At 43.1% G+C, this 13239-nt stretch overlaps 1 protein-coding gene across 1 annotated transcript; it reads right to left on the reverse strand.

Annotated features, from left to right (window-relative positions):
* Positions 1 to 12291: 12291 nt before the first annotated feature.
* On the reverse strand, positions 12292 to 12405 carry LOC116800222. Its single transcript, XM_032714072.1, has one exon. It carries the CDS (start codon positions 12403 to 12405, stop codon positions 12292 to 12294), a length of 114 nt encoding a protein of 37 aa, XP_032569963.1.
* Positions 12406 to 13239: the final 834 nt, after the last annotated feature.

Below are 13239 nucleotides of genomic sequence, written 5' to 3' on the forward strand. Positions count from 1 at the left end.
CGTTGCTGTTGTTGTTGTTGATGTAAAAACAGTGTAAGGCACACACAGTTGGGAAATGCGAAATGCAAAATGCAAAATGCGAAATGGAACTGGAGCTGGAACCGGTGGAGCTTGGAGAGCAAAAACCACTTGAACACACCTGCCCCACAAAGCTCCTCGAAAGCGACTGACGACGGAACTCGAGGCAGAAAACGGAGAACAGAAGCGGAAAACTGAAAACGGAAAATAAGCTGAGCGGAGCAGAGAACGCCGACTATTTCGTCTATGCGCTATAGTTTCATTTTCCACTCCACCCAGCTTTTCCACCTCTCCCATTTGCTATTTTCCATACCAAAAAGCAGAAAACAGAAAAAACACAACGAGCCGCCAAAGGCAAGGAAAAAAGGAGACTGACTATCGCGGCGGCAATTATGAAGGAACGGGTGGAGCTCCCGAAACTTCGTCGCACCACCAACCAACCACACAGGCACGTGCTCACCGCGCCAGTGGTGATTTCAGGTGTTTCTGGGGTTTCTGGGGTTTCAGGTGCTTCGGTGGCTTGGGTGGTTCTGCGTGTGTGTGAGTGCGGGCAGCCAAAGGACACTAACGACTGGGCACGAAAAACGCAACGTAATTCATGCAAATGAAGTCACGCAAGATTCCCCAACCCACCCAAGAGAGACACAAGGCACCCCGGGCCTCCAAATGAGTCCTTCACAATTGCCCATCCAATGGGCTTCCAGCTGGCCAAGAGGAGTGGGGGCTGGGTGGCACCCTCATTGGCTGCAATTGATTCAGGGAATCGAGATATAAGTATAAAGGTGCTGAGATATAGATTACTTAATACTTTTAAAGGTAACATTTGCTGAAATATAATTTATATTTCCTAAATAATAATATTTTTATTAACACTTACTTAGCTACTACCAAAGAAATGTGGCGAATGAAATTACATTAACTTAAAAAAAGTGTTATAAGTAAATAATGTTTTCTCCTGTGAGTTATTAAAAGTCTTGCCTGAAAAGCTTTAAGTTTTTTAAGTCAGCCCTTTACCTTAATCTTATCTTAATCTTATCTTGAATTACCTTTACACGATGATTTCCGAAAATTGTTCATCCTGCGCAAGTCAACTTATATCGAATTCGCTGTGAAAGACTTGGCTTACCTTCTATCTTGGCCATCTATCTATATGGCTGTTATTAAAGCCCAACAGGCCGTGCACATGCCAAGTGGGATTCAGGCCTATGTCCTTAAGTTAGCCCCTTTTAGCCGTTAGAGTTCCCCGCTCGGGTCGCTTTTCTCACCCACTGAGGAAATTTATGCAACCCCCACTGATGCTCCCCTCGAAAAAGACCGCCCTCTGGCCAATGGGCAGGCAAAAGGCACCGCAGAGGGGGAGGGGATGAGTGTGCTGTCACAGGGGGGGTGGGTGGTTGGGGGTTAGGCTGGTTGTGGGTGGGTGGTGTAGATTTGTCGCCTGCTCAGTCCGCGTGTCAGTCGTTTGTCATATGGGACCGACAATGTCCGACGTCTGACGTCGTCGTCTGGAACTCATTTCAAGTACATGCAATCAATATTTCGCTTGCATTAATTATTCATGCTAGGAGGGAGCCACCCCCTTTGATATCCCCAATCCGCATAGCCCCTCGCCCAGTCTGGATAATAATATTTCTGGCTTTAGCTGCGTTCCAATTCCAGCGCATTGCTGGCATTTTTCCTTATTGCCAAGCGAGAGGCAAGCAGGCCCCGACGAAAGAGAGGGCGCTACTCGAGAAGAAAGAGAGAGAGAGAGCAGAAGAAGAAGAGGCAGAGTGAGAGGCAAATAGGCAGATCGGGTGGGTGGCAAAGCCATAATAAAAGTAAGTCAGCCGAGGGAAAAACATTTGTTTTTGTTCCATCTCGTAAATGTATGCGAAGATTGTTCGCCAAAGTCCAAATCTTTAACGGTTGTTGCTGCTGTTCAGTTTGGGTCAGATTTATGGAACGTATAATTGGCCCAAACGGATCTTGGCATCCAAATGCGCTGCGCCTTATTAATAATTGCAATTTTCATGGCTGTTTATCTAACTCTTTGCACGTCATTTGGGGCGCCAAGTGTTGGGCTTTTCCGGGCGAGGTGGGAAGGGTTTGCCGAGGAAAACAGGTCCGTTGTGCTATTTTTACACTGAACTTGATCTTGGCAAACAAATATAAATTTACAAAGTACATGCCCACTGGACGGCAGAACTTTGTTGGGATCTAAGCCAATTATTTCAATGTCGCGCACTTGCGGGGCGGAAAATGCCTGAAGGAATGCATTATATCATCTGGCTCTACAAAGTCTACAATAGGGCACGGTGAGAGGAAATTAAATCATCCACCGGATGAGTTTATATCACCAGACATTAGCGTTGTTTTCTTATAGGGGAGCCCCACTCAGAGATAACTTCTAGTTCCCATGGATGCTTAAAGACGTACTTAAGTCATGTAAGTAATACATTTCTTATCGACTTGTAGTTGTTAGTAGTAACTATTATGCAATTGTAAGTACGGCTGGTGCGTAATTAACAATGAACTACTCATTAACAATTTGTTGTGTGAAATAAATGTTTTTAACGTATAGTTACTCGCAGCTAATCAAAGCTAGTTCGTAGTTTTATTAAGTAGTAAGTAAATAAATTAATTAGTAGTAAGTATTGAGTAGTAAGTAAATAAATGATTTTGGTAGAGAAATAAACTTTTTTATGTTTTGAATTGAGTTCTTAAGGTTATGAAGCTTAATTGATTTTACACTGAGCGTAATTTACTCTATATAAAAAAGCAGTCCCTCCATTATATTTTCAAAGATTTTTTTATAACTATTTGCAATTACCATTCATAATTGTCCATTAATTTTTAATATCCCCCAGCAGGCTAATAAACTAAGGGAAAAGTTTTTTGGGAAGCCTTTTCATTATCCCAGTTTCGAGTTTTTCATTAATTTCGTAGCAGGACGCGGAGAAATGGAAGTGAGTGTCCAGTGGCGAAACGAAATAATTTCAGCGCACTTTTAATTATCAGAAAATTACAAACACACATCGGGTGCATACAAACACATAAACATTTGTTTCGTATATAATGGGAGATGCAGTTTTCAGTATGAGGTAATCGGGCAGCAGGCTTTTACACCCACCCACCCACTCACACACGGGCCCACACACGCGCACTAATACAGCCAAACGCTTGTTTCTGACTGGCGGGCATTGAATGGAGTTGTTGGTGTTGTTGTCGCCATTTCGCTGTCGTCTCCCTTATCTCTCTGTCATTATCTCTCTCTCTGCTTGGGGAAAGGTATGAAGGGGTGGGGAAGGAGCGGGATGGGAAACCAGAGAGCGACTGTCATTCGTCTGTCATCGCTCGCTTTCGACTGAGCGGCGAAAACTTTGGCGTCGCATCGACGCGGCAGCAGCAGCACTCTCTCTCGCTCCCATCCCCATTCTTTCTGCCGCGTTTGCGCTCTAATTTGGGGTGGAGCTTTGGAAAAAAGAGAGCAAGAGCCAGAGCAGCGGTAGCTTGTTGCGCTCTCTCGTTGCTGCTGGCATTAGATTAATGAAGTGTGTTAAGAGGTTACCAGCCAAGGACAAAGGCTCTCCAAGAGGTCCTTGACTGTGGCAGCAACATATGCTCGTACATACATAAAGATATCTCTCAAGGAAACAGACAATTGGGGGCGTGGTCTCTGCCAAAGCTGCTGCCGTTTCGCTGCTGCTGCTACTGCTGCTGCGGTTGTTGCTGCTTTTGCTGCTGCTGCTGTTGTTATCATATCTCTCAGTCGCTGCTCATTTGGCGCTCTCTATCTCATGGGGTATGGCCATCCCGCTTGCTTAACTGTTGCTGTTGCTCTTTCGCTTTGGCCCACGTTGCGTGTACGTAATGTGCGCCAAATTGTGTCGCCACACTGTCGTTGGTCCATTGATGTGCGCTGATAGCGACAGTGGGCAGAAGCAGCGGCGCAGCAGCAGCAGCAGCAGCAACTTTACACAAAATGGCGATTACAGGTATATATGTAAAAGCGAAGAAGGTAGAAACAAGACATCCACACAGACACAGAGCTAAACACCTTTTCGAAACACCCCCCCACCCGACCATAACTCCTCTTCATCACTCAGTGGCGATATCTCCAGCTCGGCAGCGCAACTTTCTTGTGACTGTAGAAATAAACAAAAGTCGAAAAAAAATACAGAACAAACAAAAACCTTGCCGCAAAAAAGAGGCAACTCCTGGTTGTTGGTGCTGTTGTTGCTGCTGCTGTTGATGTTGCTGCTGTGTTTATTGCCTTCAGCTGCCGTGGCAGCCGCGGCACTGAGTTTTATGTCTTCATTAACTGAAAAAGTTATGAGCCATGGCTGCGGGGTTGCCCCAAGAAGGAAAAAGGGCAGGCAAGTGTGAGCCAAAATCAGCGAATGGCGATGGCAACGAAGGACAGACCTGACCACAGCATCCATCTGTAAAAGCCGTAATTGGACTTGGAACGATGGTTGACAACATTCCCTTTTCAGTTACTTGCAACAACGGCGAAAAGTGTGGTACTAAAGACATTTTTGTGATCTGCGTCATGGTAATCAGTTTAAGTCATGTGCAGATTCTACGTTTACAGAGAGTGATTTTGAAGTGCGACAGTGGTATAAAATTATAAAAAAGTTCAAGAAGAATTTTTTATTTTCCTGTATTTTGTAAAATTGTTTATAATTGTTTAACATGAGATCATGTTACTTCATTTATGTGAAACTACATTAAGTTACGAAAACATTTTAAAGAAACATTACCCAGAGAACTTTACCCATGTAGCTAGCTACCTATTCTTCAACCATACTGAATCTATCTTTTCCGTTCCTATGAACTCGATTTGGCCCACTGTGGACCGTTGATAACTCATTTCACGTGTCTAGATAGAATTACAGAACGCGTAACACCCAGCTCCACTTACCGTCTCCAAATCGTTTGGGTGACTTTCTGAGATATTGGTTGGTTTTGTTTTTTATTTTACTACTCGGTACTCGTAAAAGTCAGTCACAGTAGCCGTTGTCGTTGTTGTTGTTGCTGTTGCTGCTGGTCAAGTCATCAGAAATCAGAAAAGCGTCGTGGTTGTCGTCGCTGTCCAATATTGTATGGTTGATTCCACACAGGTCTCACCAGTTAACTTCGCTCCACTGATGCGCTTTTTTTCAATTTGTCACGTACGCTGGACTTTTTCGATTTTCATCTCATTACGTTTGGGAGACAGAGGGTGCAAGCGAGATAGTCGAGGTCTTTGGACCATTTGGCGAGCGGCAGAACGACCCACTTAATTAGTATTTATGAAATTCATAGAAAATGCCAGCTTGTTAGTGCGACTCCTGTTAATCTGAGTCCTTTACTTTCGCTCGCATGTGCTTAGCCAGTCAAATTATGCATTAAATGGCCATTACTTCGGGCTTACGAAAACAAAGTTTGTGGGTTAAGATCTTGGTGTGGTAACCTGCTAGAAACTTGAATTTTAGTTGCCTGAGGCTTGAGTTATGGTATGATGGCAATGTGAGATTTGAAATTGCTTAAGAGAAGTAAAAGCAACACCTGACGTATGGGAAAGTGGGCAGACTTTTCAAATTTGATTTCTCGAAGTATCTATACATTAGTTTAAATTAGTTATATTTCGTTTCGTAAATTTTGTTGTTGGCTTCATCGGGTAATCAAAGAATACCAGCAGTACTATCTTCCGATCTTTGACTTTCTGTATACCAATCAACTTATATGACACTTTTTCGAAAATCGGTGGGTAGCTAAATTATGACTTTGGTTCCTGTGCAAAAGCCAAACTTCAAGTTGGAAAACGTGAGCGTGGCACATTTATCATTACTTTTGACCCCGACACCCCACCCACCCAAATGGTAAAAGCAATAATAACTTTATGTATTTGACCTGGCCAAAAGCAACAACACCAAGAACAAAGCAAAGGCGGCCAAAGGCACAACATCAAGTCGAGTCCTCGAGTGGCTTCTATGATAGAAAATTGTGTCACGACAGGAAGCGAGATAAGAGCGTAATTTTCTTTCAACGTGCACGGGCCCAAAAGCTTTTCTTGGCCGCCTTTTTCCTTTTTCGGTATGTGTGTGTATATTCAGGCCAGGACTTTTGGTCCGGATGTGAGCTATCGTGGTTACCGTTAGTCATTTTCAGTGATTGTTCAACGTCGGACGTTTCAACGTTGTCGTCGTCGTCGTCGGTTGACTTTTAATGATTGTCACGCTCCCGCTTTCTAACTAACCCTTCGAGGCCTCTTTTTATCCCTCTCTAACCGCTGACCACAACAGACAGGTGGAAGCAACCCACCTGAGGAAAATCGGGAAGGGTGCGGAAATGGGTTGGGGAGGAGCGAAGAAGGGAGGGGGAAGAGTTGGGGTGAGCCCAAGACTAATTTGCATTTATATTCATAATCTTAGGCATTGCGTCATGAAATATTGCATGTCCCGAACTTGTGACACTTTAATTGCCCATTTGGTACTAAGCCTACACTTACCGATATTTCGGCCCATATATTACATCTAAATATCCCTAAATATTTCATGAATCTGAATGGGAACTTTATAAATTCGGTAGAACCAACAAAATATTGTGCATTTGTGATATCCGCACAGCGGCGAACGTTTTCTGACCTTTTTTGGGTTTCATTTTATTAACAAACTTCTTATATGGTAGTTTGTGCACTATGTTCTTTCGGTGTATCTGAAAGTGGACTCATTCTTGGGCTTAGGCACCCATCTACAATGCCACGTGCACCTCCCAACCCTCGGAACCTGCTACATTCCCTTTTCTCTCCTGCTCCGATATATTCTCGTAAATCGTTGTCTATATGGGTTGTCTGTTTCGCTGACTACGTGACTTTTTCGCATTTTTGCGCACTCTGCTGCGACTTGCAGATCGATTTTCAGACGCTATCCTAAAGATCCATGCGGGTGCATAAGAAAAGATACAAATACAGATACAACTACAAATACAGGGAATCGGACTGATCTGAATGGCAGGGCAGACAAACCGCAGTTTGAGATGTTAAGTTGTTTGTTTGTTGTGGGCACTTCGGAATCGACCCTGTTTGGATTGCTGATAAATGTCTAAAAATACGCAAGGCAACCACAACATGAAAGATACAATGTGTGCCGAGTTGGAAGGGTTCCACGGAGTCTGCTTTTCGTCTGGCTTTATCTCGTTCGAAATTTTCTGAATTTTATCGACAACATAAAGCAATTGAATTGCAACATAAATCAGAGACCACAACATGTGTTGAGCACTCGATGATAGCGGTATAATGTATTTATATTCAAAGTAATATATCTGCGTCCGCCATTTTCCCCACAGTTTCCCCATCCACTTGCCTTCCACCGGCTTTTTAATCCCCAGCTCCCATTTGGCGGCCATAGCCAAGCGTAAAGAGATGTAAAGACATGCTCGAGAGTGCCACTCAATGTGGCAAGCCATGGAGAATGGGAAATTGGGATGGATTTTCTGCCAGCAACAGGACAAAATGTGAACCGAGCGTAAACTGCCATTTTGCCATTTCAAGCATGAAGAATGCGAAAAAAATAACGTGAGAAAGGTATATGAAAATAAAAGTACAAATGAAAATTCTCGAAAAGAAATCACAACTTTATTGTACGCATTTTTATTATGGGGGTGGCTACCGTTTTGAGTGGTCTTCTCCCCACTGATAAAGGTTGGCTGACTCTCTCTCTCCTTCTCCTCGTTAATTTGCTTAATTAAAATGTATTAGTTCTGCCTGCTTTAATTCTTAAAAACAATATTTTCACAAACAATCAAGTAAAGCCATTAAGGAAATTTCGCTACATTTTAGGTGGCTAGAACGAAACCCTGAAGCTCGAAAATCTGGTAAGGTAATTAGAGGAAATGGTGGATTCAAAACCAGAGCTTGTTAAGTACAATTATCAAACTCTTTTCCTTTCCTTTGGATTCTCAAGAGCCCTAAAATTAAGGGCCAACACGAAATCCGCAGGAAAGACCAACCACACATCCGATTATTCTTCCTCCTTCAAGAAGTTACAACTATGTCCAATTGCCTCCAGACCAATCATAGTTCTTCGTCCTTTTGCCCCTGTAGAACCCTTGAAGTCCGTAGCAAATATGCTTGAAATGATTGCGGCTAAGGGAAATCCAGGACCCGAAAATCAAGAGGCAGGCGACCAGAAAGGATAACAACCAATCGCCACATGTCTGAGGACTTATCAGGAAATCAGGAGGATTCATTTAAATAACGGAGAAGCCAACATCCGGAGCTGAACAAATTATACCTCAATTTATACGCTTGTTTGCCCAGCCAAACTCGAGCTCAAGTCCCCAAGAAGTAACGATGGCGATGCCTGTGTCCTGCCATCCTCACAAAGGTCCAACTGGCAGGACACAAAAAGAAAACTCATTTTTGTGCTGCGCAAACAGTTCTCGTTCCGGACATTCGTCCCTTTGATTCCCCCCATCTTGACTGACTGCCTCCCCACACATTAGGACTTCCTTTCCTTCCGATTTCGTGTCCTGGCTGCGATTGTGCGCATTATCCACAGGGGCGACTGGGGGCATTGGGGGTGCTTCGCAGGACCTGGGTTATCCCTTCGCTGGTGCAAAAAAAATTTCATGATTTATGTTGTTTTAAAAACAATCATCCTGAGAAGCCCCGTTTTCAAACTATTTCCCAGGACCAGAGAGATTCAAGATGTGAGGTCGTGAGCTAGTCGTGAGAGCAAATAGTATACAAAGGGAATAATAATATTTCTTTAAATTATATAATGCCTAAAACCCACAAAATGTTAATTCTTAATTTGTATATATTTTGTAAACTACTGATATATTAAATGGAATTAGTTGTCAGCAGTTCTCTTCATTTTCAAATTGCATTTTCAACGCTCAATCATATGTTGTAGCATAAGTTGACTGATCTTCGCCTAATGATCTCCACATAATCACCCTTGGAAATCGTTGAACATTTCAATTGCATTTCCCACTCGTCGTGAGTCACGCCCGCATCTCAGAGTGTGGCATATCTCTCCTGGACTTTTGTCCTCCGACTTCTGTCCTGCGGCGTGTGCATGTGTGTGGTTTCCACAGATTACACACAAAGGCAGCGAGTGTGTGTGAACGAGCACCGCCCACCACATGCAACCGCCCCTAACGAGAATCCAAGAACGGAACTCAACAGCCCGAATAGAACTGAGCTGAACTGAGCTGAGCTGGGCCAACTGCGAGACCATTTAATTTGCTGCGGAGGTAATGTGGCATATGCCAGCGGTCCGGAGGAGCCGCCTGAGATTGAGTGCTAAACAGGCCGAGAACCACCCAACCGCTCAACTAAAACCAGCCAGTGAACCACACTACCCACTCAGCCACTTGCAGCCCAAATTGCTGGCAAGGATGCACGGCGAAAAAGTCAGCGTTAACTAATGGAATAAATCTCAATTGCTACTTTATTTTCTTTGTTTATTATAAGTTTAATAATTTAGATACATATAATTTGATGAATAATATGTCATTATTGGCTACTTTTATAGAATCCTTACAACAATATCTAGCGGTTTAAACTTAGCTACTAATGTTAAATTATATAATAGGAGTTTCTTTCGGTGCGAAGGTAAAGCCCATGAGCGTGAGCTCGAAATTGACCCGCAGCCGTTGGCCATGCATCTGGAATTTATTACGCCCTGGCATTTGCATATTTATGAATAATGGAGGATAACCAGTGTGGCCAAGAGCATGTCCAGAAATTAAGACTAACCGGTGGAAGGGGGCGGGTGGTCGAAATGAGGAAAAGCGACCCCCGACCTCGCCGGCCTTTCGACTTTTCCATTTCTATAACCTTTGCATGCCAACTGAGATCCGTGGAGTGTGCGAAACTGATACACCGAAAAACGCACACAGCTACAACAAACAAACAGTACCATTACACACACTGGCCCAGGTAATGGTATATGTGTATATGTGTCCACACTCCAAGACATTGGTCACGAAAAGCGGAAATGCTGATAAGGAACTTCAATGTTTTTTATTTCGTTGTCGTGTTTAATGTCTTTTTGTCGTGCTTAGTGTCTTTAGTGTGTGCCCTACTCCCAAGCACCCTTGTGTTTCTGTGTGTGCGTAGAGCGGTCACACAATCTATATCGTATAATACTTAGTAGCGATTTAGTCGGCCCATGGAGCTGGGGCAGATCGCTCGGTGGTGGTCGAGCAGTCATAAGTCAAGTGGTTGGCCCTGGGAAAATGGGAATTTCATGTTAATCATTCCATTTAGCGGGAGTGGGCTCAGAACGATGAAATTGGGCGGGCAGCATTACCGCTAGATGTAATTCATATTTTTAATTGCCAAAAATACGTTCGATTTTAAGGAGATGCTATATTTTGATGAATATTCCTGCAAAATGAATTGCAAGCTCTTAGTTCACTTTCCATCTCAGATGAAGTACAAGGAATACTGTCGAGGACAGTTAACAGACCAATTTTCATTTTTCACGAAGCTAATTTGAATTGCCATCGTAAAAGTCACATAAAGTGGAGCGTAATTCACAATTCACTCATAATAGTTTCGTATTTGTCGATTTTGGTTGTTCGTAAACAAAAATCCCGACTTCAAGTGGCAGTTTGGGTTCGTCTGGCTCTCAGACAATGCCAGCCACTTATCGAATTTCACACTCGATTTGTTCTAGCCGACGGATGATGAGTTTCTCAAGAGCTCGAAATGAAGACTTGGCGCAGCTTCCTTTGAAGAGGAAACCGATAAAATCGATGAACTCTGTGACAACCGCATAGTTGGAAAGAAATAAATTGAAATTTATGCGGTCATAACAATTAGGAAGAAGTCAAGTGTCTCGGAGAAAGGGCGAACTCTCACTTCGAATGGAGAAGTTATCATCACTGGTGCTGGATAGACAACTAGATTTCCTTGGGGGTATATGTCTTGTTATCTATAAGCCAAATGCGCCAATATTCGATCATTCCATGCACGTGACTTGCGTACACACTCACCTGCCTGGGAAACTCCCCCCGGATATCATCTTAATTGGATTTAAAGCCTAGGCCTGCGCCCAAACCCTTTGTTTATGGAAGGGCAACCTGCAACGACACTTAACCGCGGGCATATTTAATTTAATTTCTACGTATTTAACCCGAAACCAAGCCAAACCAGTGAGCAGCTGATGTTGGTAGTCGATGGCGGAAATACCCTGTTTAGGGTTACATTTGTTCTAATTGATTAAAGCTGGTACAAGCAAGTATTCAAAAGCTATGCTATACATTTTGCTCGAACTGAAAAGTAAGGTATATTATTTCTTATTGTGTTATTATTTGAAAGTCAATAGAATATATTTGATATTGACTTAATTAAAATAATAATCAGGTTTATATATACCACAGAGTGCCCTTAGATAGAGTATAGCTTATCCAACCAAACCAATCCGAACCGAACCGAACTGAACCCGGGACATGGCAGCAGAGGTCAGGGGTCAGAACAATGAGGGACTGCAGGTTGCACAAGGCTGGAACGCGCTACGCTTTAAAAATTTATGCAATTATGAGCCGCAAATATTATTATGTAAACATACAAATACAAGCTGGCTGGGGTGTTCGGCAAATGAGCAATGTCCTGCCCATACTGTTCATGTTCTTGTGGCAACATATTGATAGACAATAATTTGTCTTAATGAAATTTTCCCTTTATTTATGAGATGGCCGAAACGTGTAGGAAATCTTTCACAGCCCAAAGCGACGACGTTGCTAGGAAAACAATCTGCTGCCGGAGATTTTGAGGACCAGCCTTGGGGCAATTAGTGAGGGTTGGGTTTTGGGTGGCTTAGCATTTCCCGGACTTTGTTATTGTTACCCTTCAGGTTGCTGTCTTCCGTGGCCTGTGCATAATTTATGGTTCCAGCCACCCACTTTGAATTCTGTCTGGTTCTTGGCGATGGATGAAGCCCTATTTCAATTATCAACAAACTTTTCGTGAAAAGAACAGAAATCTGTGATGTAATTGCTTTTGGTTTCTCACCTTTTGTCGCCGAAATGGGAACCGCACAGTTAAAAGTCCGAGCGAGTTTTCCACACTAAGGAATGGAAAAACTGTGGAAGCCCTGTTAATGGGGCTTTCCCGCTGCGTGTGGATAGGTTTTTCACTTGGCAAAAGGGAGTGGGTGGGGGAGGTGCTCAAAAGATTTTCCAAAATCAATTGAAATTAAATTGAATTTTAAATTGGCCAGCGTGGCCAGAAGACATTGCCGAGGAGCAAGAAGGAAACCCCTGGAAAATGTGGCGAAAGTGGGCGTGTGTGGGCTAATATGGGCGTGGCTCGAAGTTGGCCACACTTGTTTGTGACAGCCCAAGAGGGCAATAAAGCGAATGAAAAATGTTTAATGGAGTGCGAGTGGAAAGGTGGAAAAGTTTCATGTCAGACTAGTGCCATAAACTGGGGTTAGGGGAATGGCCTCAAGGACTCTGCTGGCCAGTAAAAAACATTTAACAATATTTCTTTTTAGGAATTGTAATGAAAAACTCTTGTTTGGTAGTGATAGCTTGTAAGTAATCTAGTGAGAAGCTATGAAGTCGACGTATTCCTGGAAGGCAGTTTTATGATTTCTTTTTCAATTTATATATTTTTATACGCAGGATTCCCTACCAATCCTTGCAGGAGGTTCCCAACTCGTAGACTTGACAGCAAAACGCCTCCCGACCGCCTTCAGTTAGTTGAGCACCGAACAAAAGTGAAAGTAGGCATCACAAGGGGGACTTGCATCCCAACAGGAGTGCACAACGTATCCTATATCCCAGATCGCATATTCCGCATATCCCATATAACGAGCACTCCGCATCCCATTCCCTTGCTTTTGTTGGCTCGCCATTGTGGACTTAAATGCACAATTTGCGCATGAAAAGCGCGGATTTGAAGAGAGGGAGGGAGCCATATATGCACTGAAAGAAATATAATACAGATGAATTAAGGAAAAGTTTAAAAAAATATAAAGCACGAGCTTCGTTAGTCGCAATAATTCCAATATATCGCTTGAGAAAAATATTGATATTTTGTTTGCTCTCAAAATAACGAATCTTTTAAATTCTGATCTTTTAAAATCTTTTAAAGACTGATTTGTTTGCTGTGTGCCGCATATACCGATACACACACTTACACACTGGCACATTCAATGTACTTCCGGTGGCGGAACAGGAACAGGAGCAACTGCGAGCCGCGACTGGATTCGGTTTTGAAGTTGCTTTCAAGGCCCT

This window comes from Drosophila sechellia, chromosome 2L (genome assembly GCF_004382195.2).
Source record: "Drosophila sechellia strain sech25 chromosome 2L, ASM438219v1, whole genome shotgun sequence".
In the NCBI taxonomy this organism is placed as follows: domain Eukaryota; kingdom Metazoa; phylum Arthropoda; class Insecta; order Diptera; family Drosophilidae; genus Drosophila; species Drosophila sechellia.